Source organism: Abramis brama, assembly GCF_963993115.1.
Source record: "Abramis brama genome assembly, chromosome: 16".
In the NCBI taxonomy this organism is placed as follows: domain Eukaryota; kingdom Metazoa; phylum Chordata; class Actinopteri; order Cypriniformes; family Leuciscidae; genus Abramis; species Abramis brama.
Genome location: NC_139978.1, coordinates 9,290,984 through 9,310,148, shown reverse-complemented (window position 1 = coordinate 9,310,148; position 19,165 = coordinate 9,290,984). Strand labels below are relative to the sequence as shown.

Genomic DNA, 19,165 nt, shown 5'->3' with positions numbered 1-19,165 from the left:
AAATTATATTATACAAGAAAAATAAAAAAAACCATGTAAGGTCTCTCTTATGGAAGTACACTTAAGTCTTTCATTTAAGGTGTTTTATTTAATTAATATTATATTATCTGCAAGTAGCCTACAGGATTTTTATTTTAAATACTTTTAAGATTTGAAGTACAGGCCTACCTAAAGTTCACATTCAATACAATTAAGTATATCAGTTCCCTGCAGTACCCTTCATACATCCAGATCCAAGGCCTGGCTAAAAACTAAAGCGAGTTCTCTGCTACTACAACACTTGTGCATTCCTAATAGAAACCTAGTATATCTATGCACAAGAAATTACCAAGCAGACTCTTAATTCCATGATTCATAGCATCCTACCTCAGACGGCTCTATTGCTGCTCCATCCACGATCAGGTCTCCTCAGCTGTCCTCTGCACAACCTCACCTCTGCCTGCAAGAAGTCACACGGGAGTCTCAATGAGAAAGAAAGACATCCCTTGCTCAAGTGTAAACAGTAGAGTGCTCCCTTGACTGCACTGTGAGTAAACAGCCTTCTGCAAGACTGCAATCTGACCTTAATGGGTTTAATCAGCTTTAGGAAAGAGCTGAATAAAGTTGTTTAACGTGTGTGTTAAGAATTTCAATGGTTTGGACTGATCAAAACGCATTAGAGTAACAAAGAAACAGGTTTTACAACCTTGTAAAAAGAGCTGACTTTGTGAACAGCTAAATAGAGAGAGGAAATGAAAGTGCACGGATACAGAAGAATTATGCAAATAATATAGAGATCATAAATGGATTTCATTTTGTAAATGATCATTGATGATGACATAGCCTGTGTTAGGAATGTCAATAGCTAGAACCATAATAGGCTACTCTTACTCTCAGTGTACTGTGCAGTATGTAGGCCACATTTGCTCAATACATAGAACACACACATACTAAATGTGCCAAAATTTCTAGTTTACAACATAGCACAGGCTACAGTTTGAAGCGGCAATGCAAACTGCTCAACTTGATGTTTCAGGTCAAGTGTGAATAAGCTGTGATTTTTAATGTCTATTTCGTGACTTTTTACGAAATATCAATATTTATTAATGAGATCTCATTAATAAATATTGATATTTCGTAAAAAGTCACGAAATAGACATTAGGCTAATGCATGAGATTTGTTTATGCTATGATAGCTGGGCCATCAATGAATTTGTAGGCCTAACATATAATAAGCCATGTTTTAAAATATGTAAGCATGTTTACGCCACGCATCAATTTGAAAGATAATTGCGAATTTATCTCTAAATTCTGACTTTTTTATAAAGTCCATAGTTATAAAGTTATAAAGTCCAATTCTGAGAAGAAGAAAAAAAACTTTTTCTCACATTTGCGAAGGCCTATCTCACAACTATAACTCGCGAGTTTAGGCTATTTAGGCTATATTTGAGAAAAAAGTCAGAATTGTGAGGTAAAAAGTTGCAATTACCCTTTGTAATTTTTTTTTTTATTCTGTGGCGGAAACTTCGTAAACTATCACTAGCGTTATAAAAAATGCAATAGGCCTAAACATTGTTTACTGTATAGCGTATTGAGTAGGCCTAAGCATTATTATTCTAATAGGCCTATTCCTGTTCAGTCGTGTCAACTGTTTTGAAGGTATGGGTCAGATTTAAAAAGTTCTTGTTTTTTCTTCAGACTGTTTTTATTTTTTTTAAAGGCTACTTTACCTCAAGTGAGCTCTGATTTTCTGGGAAAGTCTGTTCCTTGAAGGAGATTTTGCTGATATTTATAGTGATTATTTATTTATGTATTTATTTATTTTTTATGGAGGATGAAGTAGGAATAAATATTGTTACTATGATGATACATTAAAAACCCAATCATATATATATATATATATATATATATATATAGTGCAGGAATTACACAAACTCTATTTAAAATAAATAAATAAATAAACATAATGGATAAAAAAAAACAGACTCACGAATGTCTTCAACTTCTACACAGTTTCAGATGTGTTCTCCAATGTGATGTTCACTGCATTTAGCTACATGCGACAGCAGAATGTCCTCCTTGTTCGAACGCAAAGTCGTAGTAAATAATTTCCAGAAAAGATTGGTTCAATTTATTTATTCGTTTGCGCCGTCACTTATCTGGTGATGAACCATTTAGATAATCTCACTTTCTAAATAATGACCTCAGCTCAGTAAGGCGATTTTGCTGTTGTATACTGCAAACCGTAAAACTGATCGCAAATCAGCGAAGCGTCTGTTACCAACCGACCAATGGAGTGCTCGCGTGAGCATCACATGACTAAACACGGAAGCGTTAGAAGCATGCACAGTAAGTGACCTAGACCAGTAAATGGAGCCATAAACGCTGTATATCCTTGTGTTTATTTTTGTAAAATGAGATATATGTAAACTGCTAGTATATACACGTCCTCTAAGGATCTCGTTAACGTCTTCCGAACTGAGCAATGCCTCTAGTTCCTGCGAACCAGCCGCAGCTGATCCGCTCGTGTCAGAAGGATGAGTTCTACCAGAACAACCTGACAAACAACGCCAATGAGCTCGTCCACACCTTTGCAGGTAAAGCAATCCCAAGCACACTGAATGCATGGTTTAGGGATTTTAAAAGGGATTATTCTACACTTTTAAATTGTATTTAGCTTTTCCCACCTATTTATTTTCAATAAGACTACTTGTATACATCAACATGTCTTGCACAGTTATAATTTAGTTTTTAGGCATTTTAAATAACATTATTGTGGGCGGTCATATGCTAATATGATGTAGGTGTGGCATAATAATCATGACCATTAAAAGGATAACTTTTTCAGTATAGTTTCAATATGCTGTTCAAAATAGAATAGCCTAATAGCTTAATGCGCAGTATACTGTATAGTTCCTACTGTATATTTAATATGTGAAATACACATTATGTAAAATACACAATATGGGAAGTACACAAAATGCACCTATAAACACTTTAAATAGAAGTGTTGTACATTGTTTATATTGTTGGCACTTGACCTCATTACAACACTAATGCTAATCTTGGAGAAACGGCATCCAATTTTATGTGAAAATGTCTGAACTGTTTTTACTTTGATTAGCATTAGCCTATATAATTTTTATTATTCTTTCTTTGTGGATTTGCTTGTAACAATTTGCAACCCCTATAAATATAAATATTTACAACAAAAAAAACAGATAAAATGAAACCAAAATATAAAAATAAAAGCTAATTCAAAATATTAATAAATACTATAATAGTATATAAATAATACTAAAATAACACTGGTGCACACAGTATACATTTTACATACTGCAAGAGTGGTATCACATTTTTTTCATTCTGTTTTCCATGATGCGTCCCTTTTAATACAGCTGCTCGTTCAAAGATTATTATTTTTTTCCTTGAGGTTCCAGACGTTGGCTACAGTGCAGAAAGGAAATTGAATTACTATCTGATCTGACCTACTATGTTCTAACAACTTTATCTGGTAAGTTATTCGCTTGTGTTGCAACACTGCTGATGTATTTGTTATAGTTGTAGTTGTATTTCAGAGCCATGTTTTTGTTGTCCATTTCATTTAGGATATCAGACCCTGGGTGAGGAGTATGTCAGCATCATCCAGGTGGACCCCAGCAAGAGAAGAATCCCCTCGCGAATGCGCCGAACAGCACTTATCTTCTTCCACACATTTGTGCCTTATCTTATGGACAAGGTCTTGATCTGTGTTGAGAATGAGTTGGAAGCAGAAGCACCTCAGAACTCGCAGCACCAGACGAGCAGAACCTGGAACCCGTTATCATGCGTGCGGTTCTGGATTCAGAGAGCTGTGGGGATCCTGACTGAGTCTCAGAGGAAGTCTTTGATTCCGCTTGTGTTTGCCCTGCAGCAGGGAATCACTCTTCTCTTCAGGCTACATGTGGCTGTCTTTTACATCAGTGGAGCCTTTTACCACATTGGTAAAAGAGCTGCAGGTGTTAGTTATGTAAGTTTTTGTTCTTTTATTATTATAAAACCTGTACTGTGGGAATAAGTTAGGGTTAGTTCACCCAAAACTGAAAGTTCTGTCATTTAATTACTCACCCTCATGTTGTTCCAAACCCGTAAGACTTTTGTTCATCTTCGGAACACAAATTAAGATCTTTTGATGAAATCTGAGAGATTTCTGTCACTCTATTGACAGTCCATGCAACTATCACTTTGACGCTTCAAAAAAGATCATAAAGAGATTGTAAAACTGATCCATATGAATTGAGCGGTTTTGTCCAATATTTTTTGAAGAGACACGATCGCTTTATATGATGAACAGATTTAATTTATTCATATAAACATTCATCAACGCACACAACAGTTATAATAAACAGAAGCTCATGCATGAGAACCAATAAGGATTATTTTCCATGTTACGCAGCACGTTTGAGCTTCCACAAGAACCAATGAGGTTCTCGCGCGTCAAGCAGGTTCGGTTTAGCTTCTGTTTATGTTCGCTGATCAATGTCTAAATGTGATGCCCAAATTAAATCTGTTCATCATATAAAGCGATCAAGTCTCTTCAGAAAATGTGGACTAAACTGCTCGATACATATGGATTAGTTTTACAATCTCTTTATGAACTTTTTGCAGCATCAAAGTGTCAGTTGTATAGCTGTCAATGGAGGGACAGAAAGCTCTCAGATTTCATCAAAAAGATCTTCATTTGTGTTCTGAAGATGAACGAAAGTCTTACGGGTTTGGAACGACATGAGGGTGAGTAATTAATGACAGAATTTTCATATTTGGGTGAACTAACCCTTAGTACGAAAAAGTACTGTAAGAGATCATAATACCATGGTACTTCAATGCATGATATGGTACTAATTAATAACAAATATCATATGTCATGGTATTTACATGGTACTCAAGGTGCTGCACAGAATACTGTGGAGTGTGGAATACTCCAAAACATGCAAATACATTGCTACTTTTTATTTTTATTTTATTAAAGCTAAGTTATTGCTTTAAAAAACACCTACTTCTCACCATATCAGTGTAGCTTTAGGTTTAGAGCCTTTTCTTCACCATTCTATCAGTTTCTGATCACCAAAATCAAGTCTAACTAATTTTGTCTTGTTCAAAAATCCTATTTTACTCTGAAAAGCACTACCGTTCAAAAGTCTGTAAGATTTGTTTTATGTTTTTGAAAGAAGTCTCTTCCAAGGCTCCACCAAGCCTATTGGTGCCAAGGCTACCATGTAATATTGTAAAATATTACAATTTAAAATATGCTTTATGTTTTAATATATTTTAAAATATAATTTATTCCTTTGATCCAAAGCTGAATTTTCAGCATCATTACTCCAGTCTTCAGTGTCACATGATCCTTCAGAAATCATTCTAATATGCTGATTTGGTGGATCTTATTTCTGATTATTATCAATGTTGAAAACTGTTGTGCTGCTTATTTAGTTTTTTGTGGAAACTATGGTAACTTTTATTCAACATTCCTAATGAAAATAGAAAGTTTAAAAGAACAGCATTTATTAGCAATAGATTTTTTTTGTAACAATGTAAATGCCTTCACAGTCTCTTTTTTTTAATCAATTTAATGTATGCTTTCTGAATAAACGTGTTCATTCGTTTAAAAAAAAGAATCTTACTGACTTTTGAATGGTAGTGTACATTATATTCCTGTAGTGTAAAAGTTTATTCTGTGTAACTATGAATGTGTTTTTTTAGCTAAGAGTGGGAAATGTGTCTGGCGATGACCCAAGGATCAGTAACGGTTACCGTCTGCTGGGTGCGCTGTCCCTTCTACAGCTGGGCGTCACTCTCACACTGCAGTTTAACAACCTCAAGCAAAGACAGAGAGCACGGCAGGAATGGAAACAGCACAGAAACCTTCTCCCCAGGTAATGCAGTAGTGCCTTAAGGCTTGTTCCTTCCTCTCCTAACAGCCCCTGTTCTTTTGTGAGTCATGTGTCATTATATACAGTACCTTTCAAAAATGTGGAAATTTTAGTCTCCTATGTTCACCAAGGCAGCATATATATAGGTGTGTGTGTGTGTATGTATGTATGTATGTATCTATGTATATACAGTGTGTGTATATATAGACGATCTGCTGAAGTTCAAACTGAGCATCAGAATGGGGAAGAAGGTGGTTTAAGTGACTTGGAATGTGGCATGGTTGTTGGTGCCAGGTCTGGTCTGAGTATTTCAGACACTGCTGATCTGTTGGGATTTTCATGCATTACAATCTCTAGGGTTTACAGAGATTGGTTCAAAAAAGAAAAAATATCCAGTGAACGGCAGTTCGGAGAATGGCCAGACTGGTTTGAGCTGATAGAAACGCAACATTCACTCAAATGACCACTTGGTTACAACCAAGGTCTGCAGAAGAGTACTGTATCTCTGAACGCACAACACATTGAACCTTGAAGCAGCTGGGCTACACCAGCAGAAGACCACATTGTGTGCCACTCCTGTCAGCTAAGAACAGAAAACTGAGGCTACTGTTTGCATATGCTCTCCAAAACTGGACAATAGAAGATTGGAAAAATGTTGTCTGGTCTGATGATAAACAACATGAAAGCATGAATCAATCCTGCCTTGTATCAATGGTTCAGGCTCGTTATGGTGGTGTAATGGTGTGGGGTATATTTTCTTGGTACACTCTGGGCCCCTTAGTACCAATTGAGCATTGTTTAAATGTTACAGCCTACCTGAGTGTTGTTGTTGCACAGTCACCAGATCTCAGTCCAATAGACCAGCTTTGAGATGTGCTGGAAAAGGACCACAATCTTGGAGGAATTTTAACTTAAGGCAGTTCAGTTCTGAAGTCATAAGGGTGTCCAACCCAGTATTAGCAAGATGTACCTAATAAAGTGGCCGGTGAGTGCGTGAGTGTGTGAGAGAGAGAGAGGGAGAGAGAGAGAGATTTATTTTGGGTCATGAAGTTCTTAATTTTTCTCACAATTCGGACTTTTTTCTTGTAAAAATATTTATCTCACAATTAAAATTTTTACATTTTTAATGTAACACTCAATTGTCCGTTTTTATCTCAAAATTCTGAGAAAAAAATCTGAATTGCAAATTCAATAAACTCACAATTCTAACTTTCTTTTATTACAAGTTTATATCCCTGAATTCTGACCTTTTTTTGCGTTATAAAGTCTGAATTGCGAGATATAAATTGCAGTTCTGAGAAAAAAGTCAGCTCACAATTCAGACTTTTTTTCTCTCGCGGAAAAAAAAGGTGTTTTTTTTTTGTCTAATTCACAGTTCTGATTAAAAAATGTTCTTCATAAGTGTGATATAAACTTGCAATTGCGAGTTATAAAATCAGAATCGAGATATAAACTCTCAATTCTGATAAAGTCTGAATTGTGAAATATTAACTCGCAATTTAAATATATAGAAAATTATGTTTCAAAACGATGAATTTATGTAACCATAAATTATAAGTTTTGAAACATAATTTTCTATAATTTTCTGCCCTTCGATGGAAGCAGGTACGTGTTGCACCACACACTCAGACCCCACTCTGGGCCGCTATGCCGCCCGAGTCGGGTTCCTGCATTCCGCCGGACTGCCCCACCCTGGGTACGTCTGTGAAAACCGGTCCTGCTTGTACGGTGTCTGGGAGCCTGGCTAGCGCTTCCCAGCCCGTCTCGCTGGCTCATCCGTACTATCAGACTCAGCTATGCGATTCAGTTTGCATGGCGTCCCCCAGCCATTGTTCTGGCGGACAATGCCCCTGTGCTCAGGCCAAAGATCACAATTCTACTGGCGAAGGACACGATCGAGACGGTCCCTCCTGCCGATATGAAGACCGGCTTCTACAGCCCGTACTTTATTGTACCCAAGAAAGGCGGTGGGTTATGACCAATCTTAGACCTGCGTGTCCTGAACTGGTCCCTTCACAGGCTGCCGTTCAAGATGCTTACACAGAAACGCATTTTCAAGTGCATCCGTCCCCAAAATTGGTTTGCAGCAATCGACCTGAAGGACGCGTATTTTCATGCCTCGATTCTCCCTTGACACAGACCGTTTCTTTGCTTTGCGTTCGAGGGACGGGCATATCAGTACAAAGTCTTACCCTTCGAGCTGGCCCTGTCGCCCCGTGTCTTCACGAAAGTTGCTCCCATGTGCGAGCGTGGTTTTCGTATTCTCAACTACCTCGACAACTGGCTTATCCTGGCCCAGTCGAGAGAGCAGTTGTGCGAACACAGGGACATCAGCCACCTAGGGCTTCAGGTCAACTGGGAAAAGAGCAAACGCACCCCCGGACAGAGGATCTCTTTTCTCGGTATGGAGTTGGACTCGATCAACATGACAGCGCGACAGTCCAGTCAGTGTTGAACTGCGTGAGCTCGCTCAGACGCAGAACAGCAGCACCAATGAAACACCGAAAAGGCTCCTGGGGCATATGGCATCTGCAGCCGCGGTAACGTCACTCGGGTTCCTTCATATGAGGCCGCTCCAACACTGGCTCCATGATCGAGTCCCGAGATGGGCGTGGCAGTGCAGCTCCTTTCTGCAAGATGGGTTGGAGCGAAGACTGTCTCCCTCCACCCTTAGTGTATGTTGCCGCTATCGCCGCACATCACAATGCAGTGGAAGGTAAGTCGTTGAGAAAGCACGACCTGATCGTCAGGTTGCTGAGGGGAGCGAGGAGACTAAATGCCCGCTCTCTATACTAAAGCCCTGCATTTCAGCCCGAGCCCGACGGGCCCCGACTTTTTTACGCCCCTAGGGCCGGGCTTCGGGCCAATTTTCACGTCATAGTTCACATGCGGGCCGGGCCTCGGGCCTTTTTTGGGTTATCCTTCTTTTTATATTTTTAGACATTAATTAAAAAAATACGAGAAGTTGACGTCAACGATAGAAAGACAAACATAGAAAGACATTTAATAACCTCATAACTTTCATAATCTTATAATTACACTGACATATGATTGACATGACAGTCGCACGCACGCACACACACACACAGAAGGTTTCCCGTCAGCGGAACCAACGATTCACCTCGTGCAAATAATGGAGAATATTAAGAGAAAAATCGCGAGTGACAGAAGAGAGGACTGGGTTAAACTCTTCCACTGTGGATGCTATTCTTTTTCTCCACGATGCTCTGTAAGAGACTGTTCTAACTTTTCGTTTGATTGGACTTTATTTTCGTTTAACTGTTGGAAACTACTGGAAAAAAGAATGGCCATGTTCTGTGGTGCATTTTTGAGGTAAGATAACCTGCAAGTTTGTTTTTGATTTATTTAATTTAATTTGTTTAGATTAGCTATTGCTCATTTCGTTTGCGAGCGCTGTTGCGAGCAGCCTGAGCCTGCCTCAGTATTTAAAAAAAAATTACTCACTGTGGATTAATAAATAAACATTAAACTAACTGTCTGTGTGATATGCTTGAAGTGTTTTATATCTATGGATTTTATTGTAGGTAGGCTAAGTAAAGTATTAGCGTTGATTTGAGAGGCTAAATTGATCAAACATGTTTTACTCGCTGTCGGCTCGTTGGCTTGCTTGGTCGTCATTTTTTTTTTTTTTTAATGCTCCAAACATTTGTCTAAATTAACTTAATAAAGAAATGAAAAGAAAAGAAACATAACTAACAAAACGGACATATTTTAATGGCAGTCTGCCGCTGTGAAAAAAAAAAAGAAAAAAAAAACGGGCTCGGGTCGGACTCGGGCTGATAATTCTGATGAGCTGTCGGACACGGGTCGGGCTCGGGCCTGAGCGTCTCGGGCCAGGGCCGGGCTCGGGCCTAGATTTGAGGCCCGTGCAGGGCTCTACTCTATACCCTCTTGGGATTTGTCTCTGGTCCTTTCTGAGACCACCCTTTGAGCCTTTGCAATCAGCTGAGTTAAAAATTCTGTCCTGTAAGACAGTACTCCTGGTCGCATTGGCCTCCATCAAGAGGGTAGGGGACTATGCATTTTTGGTCGATGAATCGTGCCTAGAATTCGGCCCTGCTAACTCTCACGTGATCCTGAGACCCCGGCCCGGATACGTGCCCAAGGTTCCTATCACTCCCTTCCGGGACCAGGTAGTGAACCTGCAAGCGCTGCCTTCGGAGGAGGCAGACCCAGCCCTGGCTTTTCTCTGTCCTGTTCGCACTCTGCGTCTGTACGTGGACAGAACCTCAGATCAGCTCTTCGTCTGTTATGTAGGCCAGCAGAAGGGAAAGGCTGTCTCCAAGCAGAGGATAGCCCACTGGATAGTGGATGCCATCGCCTTGGCTTACAAAGCCCAAGACGTGCCCTGCCCGCTCGGGTTGAGAGCGAATGATAGGGAACGTCTCGGTAACTAATGTAACCCTCTTTCCCTGAAGGAGGGAACGGGAGACGTAACGTCCTGTACGGCCGTCACGATCTCGGCTCCTCAGCGAAAAACAATGTGTGCGTGCGCCCGCTTCCTGTTTATACCCGCGCTGCGGGGCAGGGTGCGCTACACGATTCACGCACGCCAACAGTCATTGGCTCGTTCTGTAGACACTCGTAGTTGATAGGGCTCCCTGGATTGATCCCAGTTATGTCGTCACATCGACGTTACGTCTCCCATTCCCTCCTTCAGGGAATGAGGGTTACATTAGTAACCGAGACGTTTTATGGTAATAAATGTGACATTATGGAGTCTTGAGGGGAGCTTTCATAATACTTACATAATAGTTAGCTTACATAATAGATTTATGTTGCGTTATTCGCGTTCTTCTTTACACATCTGTTTTTCCTTTCAGTCGTCAGGTCAGTGAGTCAACGTCTCGTTCTTCACGCTGTATCTTGTGTTTGGAGGAGCGCAGAAACACCACTAGTACTCCCTGTGGTCATCTCTTCTGCTGGGAGTGCATTACTGAGTGGTGCAATACCAAGGCAAGACTTTTATATTACATAATGCTGTGGTGTGTTTGCATGTAAAGTTCCACATTAATGATGTACAAGAAGTAATTTTCTTTGTTGCTTTTATTGTAGACCGAATGCCCACTTTGTCGAGAGAAATTCCAGCCTCACAGATTGGTTTATCTGAGAAGCTACAAGTAGACGTTTGGTTGATCAAGATTATGAGAATTTAACACCCCTTGTGTTTTACTTTCCATCACTGTTTGTAAAACTTACTGTAATTAGTGTTTAAAGATCATATGACATGGAAATTACATTTTGTATTTTGTATGAAATGGACAATGAATACAAATTTCTTCCTGAAATTTGTCAATTTAATTTGATTATGTAGACTATTTAACGGTAATTGTAGCATTTCTCAAATAAAATAATATATTTTTACAAAATTTTATGTGTGTATTGCTTCTGTTCTGACAAAACTATCTTAATAAAATTTTAAATAGCACAACAAATAGAACAATAGTGTAGCCAAACAGTGATTAACAACCATATAAACATGACAAGCCATAGTCAAGACAATCTACTAAAAACAATTGCATTTTTATTTTAATTAAAACTATTTTAAATAAATGTTTTAAAATGTGTAATAAAAAAACTAAAACAGGGCAAGGCTTTGTGCACTTTACTGTACACACAGACATGTATGAAGCTTCAAATCATTCATCTTACATACCAAAATATCATAGGCTACACTGCAAGCTTTAGTGCTCATTTCCGATTTATTCCTTAGATCCGATTTTTTTGTACAGCTGTTCACATTGTTGTTTTAAAATGGCTAATATCAGATTCCAGTGTGAACAGATCTTCTGGACTGACCCGCATGCGCAAAATAACAATAAAAAGATGACACACAGCACACTGTCATATGGAAGTAAACACAGAGGACATTAAAGTAAGAGATTACGTGTTTATATATAACGTGATCTGCCATGGAATGCAGCGAATTTATGCAAAGGCAATATAAAAAAACAGACAAGGATACGAAATAAGTAAGCAGAGATTTTAAACACATGATATATCTATGTATATAGAGCTGTCATGTCACTGTAATACTTAAAAGTTACACATCACTGTCCACTTGACTACCTTTCGAAACTTTGTTGATAACTTTGGGAATGTAAAATCTTTAAAGTTACTCCCATGAGCGCAGAATTGTGACAAACGTTTATCTACAGGGATGTAAAAGTCGCATGAATTTCTATACGACTGCCAGACTGACTTCTGACCTGTATCAGATTTAGGACCACATAGGGAAGTGGCCCAAATCGGAATTGAAAAGATCAGATTTCATGTGGTTTGTGCTGTTCACACTGTCATGACAAAAACATGACCGAGTCACATATGAGCAAAAAAGTAGAATTTGGGCCACAATTACCTGCAGTCTGAACAAAGCCATAGAGACTTGCGAATAGGCTCTTTTGATTCGGGCCAGTCAGCAACCACCCAGATTAGCCAATGCAATGAACAGCTTAGGAACTGCACATCAATTCCCGTAGCATCTTAGCATTGTGGTGCAGTGTTTTGCATGGGCAAACACCAGCAATGTTCTCTTCAAAAATGTAAAATATAGTTTTTAAAGGTCGTCTCTCAGCTTATACTGAGAACTAGACTGAGTTAATTTACCGGCTCCTCCCAGCAGGTTGGTTGTACAGTAATCTGTTTCTAATCTTCTTAGCTCACACAATGTGCGCTCTGCAGTTTGAAGGTTTTGCCCACAATTTATACAGATCATTAACTATAGATGACACAACATGGAGGCATTAGCAAATATAACATGCTGCCCCTAAGGGTGAGTGATTTTTTGTAAATACTTTACAGCTGTAGCCTAATGATTATCATAATTGCCACTGCATTACTTAAATGTAAGAATATAAATGTTTAATCAGTTGACATTTAAATTATTGGATCTTTAATTTAATTGTTTGGAAGTTCAGCAATTTTTAATGCAGCACTCATGGTTATGCATGAATATTTCATTGGGCTGATGGAATGAGACCTTGTTTTAAAATGATACCTGAACTGATCTGTATTGAAACGGCAACATGTGAATAACAAGCATCATGCCGTTGCCTGAGGAAAACGCAGATGAGCCTCCATATGCTCCGAAAGACGGTACAACAACTTTTTACAAGAACACCCCACTGAGTAGACGTCCCATACTAACGTTTGGTTCTGAGCCTTTCATTCAGCAAACATTCTTCAAGAGGGAATCAGACTGCACTTTTGATCTTCCTCACCACAAGAACTTTTATTCAGTTTCAGAGAGTGCAAGTGGCTCAAAATATGCCAAGAGAGATACAACAAGTGATGCTACAGCCCTCATTTGTTGTAACACAGCAGCCAAGCATAAGCGTGAGCAATGGAAGACTCAAGAGAGGGATTTTACTGAGGATTCCTCATTATCCACAATTTCAAAGAAAGACAGCCAGCCGACCTGCTTTAATTCTGCAGACGTTGCTTATAAACCCCAAAAGGAAGCCTTCGCTTTTCAAAAGCAAGATGAAAGGCTTTCATCCTCTACCTTTCATGAGCTTCTTGAGTCCTCGTGGATGTCTGCAAACTTGCATTGCTCGATGCTCCATTTCGACACAACTGAACAAGCAGTCTCTTTTGTGGAACATCAAACGCCCAACTTATCTGGATCCACCTCAGCAGTTTCCTTTCTCGCAATACCTGTTGTCACTGGAAGTGAAAGGCACAGTTGCTACATTCCTAGAGGTATCAAAAGACGACCAAGAAATGAGCAGTTTCAGTGCTGTAATACAAGATTCAGCTCTAGTCAAGTCCCTAGAGTATCTATACATAGCAAACAACCAAACAAATCTGGACAAAATAAAGATTTTGTCAGAGACACAAGGCCTAATGGCAACAAATTGGCTTTTGAAAGCCCTACAGAGATTAACCCTCATAAAAGGCTTGAAATCCAGGAGAATTTGAGTCAGATGCACCCACTGGTGATTGATAGAGAGGATATAAAGAACCATACGCAAACTATGCAAAGAGTTTTTCTTAGAGGAGCATGCGAATATCCTCCATCACTGGCAGGAAGGAATGAACTAGTGTCTATTCATGGGCAATACCTTACATCTCATCAACACTCACCTTTTGCGAAGCGTAAAGCCTTGGCTGCAACAGAAGCTCAGATTTCTGCTCAGGTATGTTGGCATACAAAATCCCATTATGAAAATATCCTAAATGAAGCCTACTGGAATTTGTATCATAGGGAACCAGTTCAAATGAAGAATTCCTTAAGAATTTTAAGATTTAAAAACTCATTCCCCCTCTGATTTCCTTTTGTTTTCCAGTAAGACATTCCAGTATTCCAGAGATCTAATATGGATGACAAATTAATCTAATTATTTCGACTGCAAAAATCTAATTAGAATCAAATATGTACAGTATATCTTTTGATTCTTATGGCCCAGCCACATTGTCATAAATGGAGATCATTAATAAAAAAATAAAAAAATAAGAATGACTTTAAGACATTGCTATATATATTTTTTTAAATTTATGTTTAGTTATAAATTATTGGATGTAGCTATATATTAAGTGTACATGGGTGTGACGCATCCTTAGAACCCAGTGGGCACTGGACGTCAATGTAATGCCAGAAAGATGTTGGACAGAAGTACGATTTTGGCTGAAAATGAAAAGCAGTTAAAGTCAAAGCCCAACGTTGGCTTGATGTAAACCCTTAGAGAAAATGCTTCCCTGTCAGGTGATCAAAATTCAATGTCAGGACAGTAGATGTTCTAGGCTTAAAGTGGTGCTGCACAGACAGGTCGGTGTATGACACCAAAATACTGCGAGTCGAAAGCATACGGTACTTTGATGGGTCCTGACATTGAATTTTGATAACCTGACATCAGAACCTATATTCAACCAAAGAGAAATGTCTTATGCCTGCTGGATAGATTCTTTATTTGATTCCATTAGGATTGGTTTCCAAGAAAACCTATTCACATTCCTTTAAGATTTTTTGGAATAGGGTGTTTTGAAGGGTTAATATAATTTGATGTAATTTTAGAAAACCGAACACATCTTTAACATTTTTTTTTTTTTTTTCATTTGAAAAGCTTGATGTGACACCAGAGGCTTATGATGACTTTGATGAAAAGAAAATAGAAGAAAGGTAAAGAAAACAAACAGTATCTGTGTCGAATGCCTGTGCTTGTGAAAGCGTAATAACCCTTCTGATAGAGCTGATAAAACAATACATCTCTTACTTGTTGTGACTTGTACCTGTAATTTTGAGCTCAGCTGAATGGATAGAATTAAATGCTTTTTCTAGCCCATGTACTGTGTTTAGATTGGGATCAAGAGACTCATCTGGAGGTTGGGCCGTGAAATATGTATGGTGACTGTCATCACTGTTAATTTTTTGACAATTTTCACTGTGTGTTATGCAGGAGTGAGGATCTGTATAGGTTCCATCTGCGGTTGCGCTGTCTGAGAATGTGGTCCAAAAGACTCAGGTTACTCTCTCAAGCCTGCTGTCATGACAGAAGACGGGTTTTAAACAAAGCTCTGTATGTTCTGAGATGGGCCGCAAAGATGCATTGTGCTCATACAGATGCAGTGGAGAGGAGAAGAAGTAATTTCATACTCTATCAGAGTTTTTACCAGGTGGGAAATTTGTACAACAGCCTTATACTCTATAATACACTATCCCCTTGTGATAATGTGTTTTATAAACAATGGCATAGTTTCCTGAGAATATCCCTCAGAAATTTACAACATAGTTGACTATGATAACTATGTTGAACTACAGTTTTTGGACGGTCAAAAGGCATAATTTCACATGGGGCCCTATCATACACCCCGGCGCAATGCAGCGTCAGGCGCGACGCAAGTGTTTTTTGCTAGTTTCAGCCCGACGCAGTTATCATTTTCACGTCCTGCGCCACATTGTTTAAATAACAAATGCATTTGCCCCCATTTGTGCGCCCATGGGCGCGCTGGTCTGAAAACGAGGTCTGTTCAGGCTTATTGTTGACGCGTTGCTATTTTGAGGTAACTCAATTTGACTGCGCCATTGACCAACTGAAACCTGGTCTAAAGTCCATGGTGCAATATTTTTTTTTTTGTTATTTAAAGGGTGCATTAGTAATATGCGCATATAGGTGGGTCCACAACGCATGTGCACTCTGCTTATTACACACATAGGGACGTGCAGCAGCACACAAACATGCCAAATATTAAAAATAGAAGGATTACAATGTAAAAGATTAATATTGTGTGCATAAAGATATGGTGGAATCCGGCTTGTCACGTAGATGGCCTGCTTCCTCACTTTAACCTTGCGCATGAGCAGATCCGTTTCCTCGCTAGAGAAGCGTTAATTTTTCCGCTTGCAAATTCCACCATGTAAATAGCAATCCGCCATGGTGCGAACGCAACTGACTTTTAAAGGGAATAGGAGATGAGACTCTGACTGGTTTATTGCACGTTACTCTCAAAACACACCCATTACTCATTAAGAGAATAGGGACAACCCTTTTAGACCATGCGCCGGGCACGCCGACCATTTTTCCCATTTTCCCCTAAGTGCGCTTGCGCCATGAGCTTTAGACCATACGCTTAGATCGTTAAAATAGGGCCCATGGTGTTAGACAGTGTTTTAAACAAACCATTTCAACTTCATATCTTAAAGTTAATAGCACATTCTGTTACAGTGGAAGAATCACTATGAGAGCAACACAGATGCTTTGAGAAAACGACTCATTCAGCCCAGCAGAACTTTGTTTCTGATGACCACATGTTCCACCTGGAGGAACCTACGTTTGCTCAGAACAGCTGTGATTCATTATCAGTAAGAATCATCACATAATCTGGGTCAGATCTACAGTTACCTCACTATGAATAAGAGTTAATAGGGATGCCTGAGTCACCATCTTGGACAGGAATCAGGGTTTCCCTTTGCTAGCTATCATGAGTTTCATCTAAGTTGTGCGTAACGTAGGTCCTGGTTGGTTTGTTACCTCTTTTTAGAAACAACACTCTCCTTTTCTTAAGCACATGTAAATATCTAGTTGTGTATTTAAGTGTGTCTGTATGTGCTTTACACCCTGCAGTCTATCTGTACTGTATAAGCACTGGCTGCTGTGGAGGCAGGTGTGTTTAAAACGGTTCTCTAGGAGACAGCAGGAGTGGTGGGCATGTGTGTGTTGGGACAGACGACTCCGGAGCAAAGTCTGGACCCTGTGGATATTAACCTGGCAGAGAAAACAGCTGGCCACAGATCAGTACAGGTACAGACATTGTCTCAATGCTATATCCATGTCTGTGTCATGCACATGCTAGTGCAGTATATATTTTTTTCAGTCTCCTGAATGTTGATTTGTATTCTCAGAATTTGCTATCTCTTATATAAATATCTCATAATGTTTCCCCTAGATATCAATGAGATCTCTGTCTTTCTTTAGAATGCATTTGTTAGCATCAGCATGGAAGAAATGGAAGATCCGTTACCGTCAGAAGAAGCTGGAGAAGTTGATGCAGTCCACTCAGATAAGCAACCTTCTTCACTCTTTCCATCATTGGCAGAAGAGAGCAGAATCCTGTCAAAGAGAGAGAGAAAAACAGTTAGTTTTGAGCCGGTAAGGGTCAGTCTGCCTCTCACATCATTACCCACATGTCATTCACTGCATGACTGCTTTTTAGGTACAAAAGTTTTAAGAGAAAAAACAGGTATGCTTGAGGATTCTGTCCTTTTTAGGGTCGCATCTTGTGACATCATGTCCTGTTTTTGGTTCATTTGCATGTCTTTGTTACTGTTGCGTTTATATTTAATTCGAACTGCACCAGAGTTTGTTTGGAAGTGGACCGAGACACATCTTTTTGACGGTCTGAGTCCGCTTGTTTGGTGTGCACCAGGGTTCGGATGGCAGCGCTCACGCTCATTCAAATGAACCGCAATAACAGAGCAATCGCACCAGTGTTCGTTTTAATCAAACCAAACATGACAAATGTGAACACACCCTTAAAGCGACAACCTTATAGCTTACCTCAAGTCAAGTCAAATTTATTTGTTTAGGGCTTTTCACAATACACACAGTTTTAAAGCAGCTTTACAGAAAGTCATGTCTATAATGCCTTAGTGCTTTGACATCAAGTTTTAGGGCTGGACGTTATAACTATATACAGTGAGGAAAATAAGTATTTGAACACCCTGCTATTTTGCAAGTTCTCCCACTTAGAAATCATGGAGGGGTCTGAAATTGTCATCGTAGGTGCATGTCCACTGTGAGAGACATAATCTAAAAAAAAAAATCCAGAAATCACAATATATGATTTTTTAACTATTTAATTGTATGATACAGCTGCAAATAAGTATTTGAACACCTGAGAAAATCAATGTTAATATTTGGTACAGTAGCCTTTGTTTGCAATTACAGAGGTCAAACGTTTCCTGTAGTTTTTCACCAGGTTTGCACACACTGCAGGAGGGATTTTGGCCCACTCCTCCACACAGATCTTCTCTAGATCAGTCAGGTTTCTGGGCTGTCGCTGAGAAACACGGTGTTTGAGCTCCCTCCAAAGATTCTCTATTGGGTTTAGGTCTGGAGACTGGCTAGGCCACGCCAGAACCTTGATATGCTTCTTACAGAGCCACTCCTTGGTTATCCTGGCTGTGTGCTTTGGGTCATTGTCATGTTGGAAGACCCAGCCTCGACCCATCTTCAATGCTCTAACTGAGGGAAGGAGGTTGTTCCCCAAAATCTCGCAATACATGGCCCCGGTCATCCTCTCCTTAATACAGTGCAGTCGACAGTACAGTGCAGCCGCCCATGTGCAGAAAAACACCCCCAAAGCATGATGCTACCACCCCCATGCTTCATAGTAGGGATGGTGTTCTTGGGATGGTACTCATCATTCTTCTTCCTCCAAACACGTTTAGTGGAATTATGACCAAAAAGTTCTATTTTGGTCTCATCTGACCACATGACTTTCTCCCATGACTCCTCTGGATCATCCAAATGGTCATTGGCAAACTTAAGACGGGCCTTGACATGTGCTGCTTCGCCCGAAAACGGGCGAAAACTTGAACGTTTCGAATTGTTTAATTTTTTTGCTTCATCGGATGGGGGTGAAACTTGGTGACTTTTCTTTTATTACCTATATGAACACACAAAGAAATCAAGGAGATGATTCTGATATGTTAAAGGGTCGTAAAAAAAAAAGTCACACTTAGCTTCATCCCGCCCGAAAACGGGCGACATAGGAAATGAATGGGAAATACGAAAAAATAGGAAAACTCAGAGAAACTT

At 39.5% G+C, this 19,165-nt stretch overlaps 2 protein-coding genes across 2 annotated transcripts in view; both read left to right on the top strand.

Moving 5' to 3' along the window:
* The first annotated feature begins 2,292 nt into the window (after positions 1-2,292).
* pex10 (peroxisomal biogenesis factor 10) lies at positions 2,293-11,477 on the top strand. The gene is made up of 6 exons (XM_084087641.1): positions 2,293-2,576; positions 3,413-3,493; positions 3,588-3,988; positions 5,719-5,891; positions 10,733-10,865; positions 10,965-11,477. Exons 1-6 carry the CDS (start codon positions 2,465-2,467, stop codon positions 11,031-11,033), a joined length of 969 nt encoding a protein of 322 aa, XP_083943767.1. The 5' UTR covers positions 2,293-2,464; the 3' UTR covers positions 11,034-11,477.
* Positions 11,478-12,566: 1,089 nt separating this feature from the next.
* LOC311065674 (uncharacterized protein) overlaps positions 12,567-19,165 on the top strand; it is a 39,957-nt gene continuing 33,358 nt past the window's right edge. Inside the window, exons 1-6 of the mRNA XM_084086342.1 lie at positions 12,567-14,047; positions 14,972-15,027; positions 15,305-15,521; positions 16,571-16,707; positions 16,970-17,146; positions 17,321-17,494. Coding sequence (XP_083942468.1) covers positions 12,953-14,047; positions 14,972-15,027; positions 15,305-15,521; positions 16,571-16,707; positions 16,970-17,146; positions 17,321-17,494 — 1,856 coding nt within the window. The 5' untranslated portion in view covers positions 12,567-12,952. The remainder of the gene's footprint in view (positions 14,048-14,971; positions 15,028-15,304; positions 15,522-16,570; positions 16,708-16,969; positions 17,147-17,320; positions 17,495-19,165) is intronic.

Coding starts and splice junctions, on each gene's coding strand:
- pex10 (XM_084087641.1), top strand. CDS start 2,465: ATGCCTCTAGTTCCTGCGAACCAGCCGCAGCTGATCCGCTCGTGTCAG. Junction 2,577..3,412: donor GCTCGTCCACACCTTTGCAG/GTAAAGCAATCC, acceptor TTTTTCCTTGAG/GTTCCAGACGTTGGCTACAG. Junction 3,494..3,587: donor TGTTCTAACAACTTTATCTG/GTAAGTTATTCG, acceptor CATTTCATTTAG/GATATCAGACCCTGGGTGAG.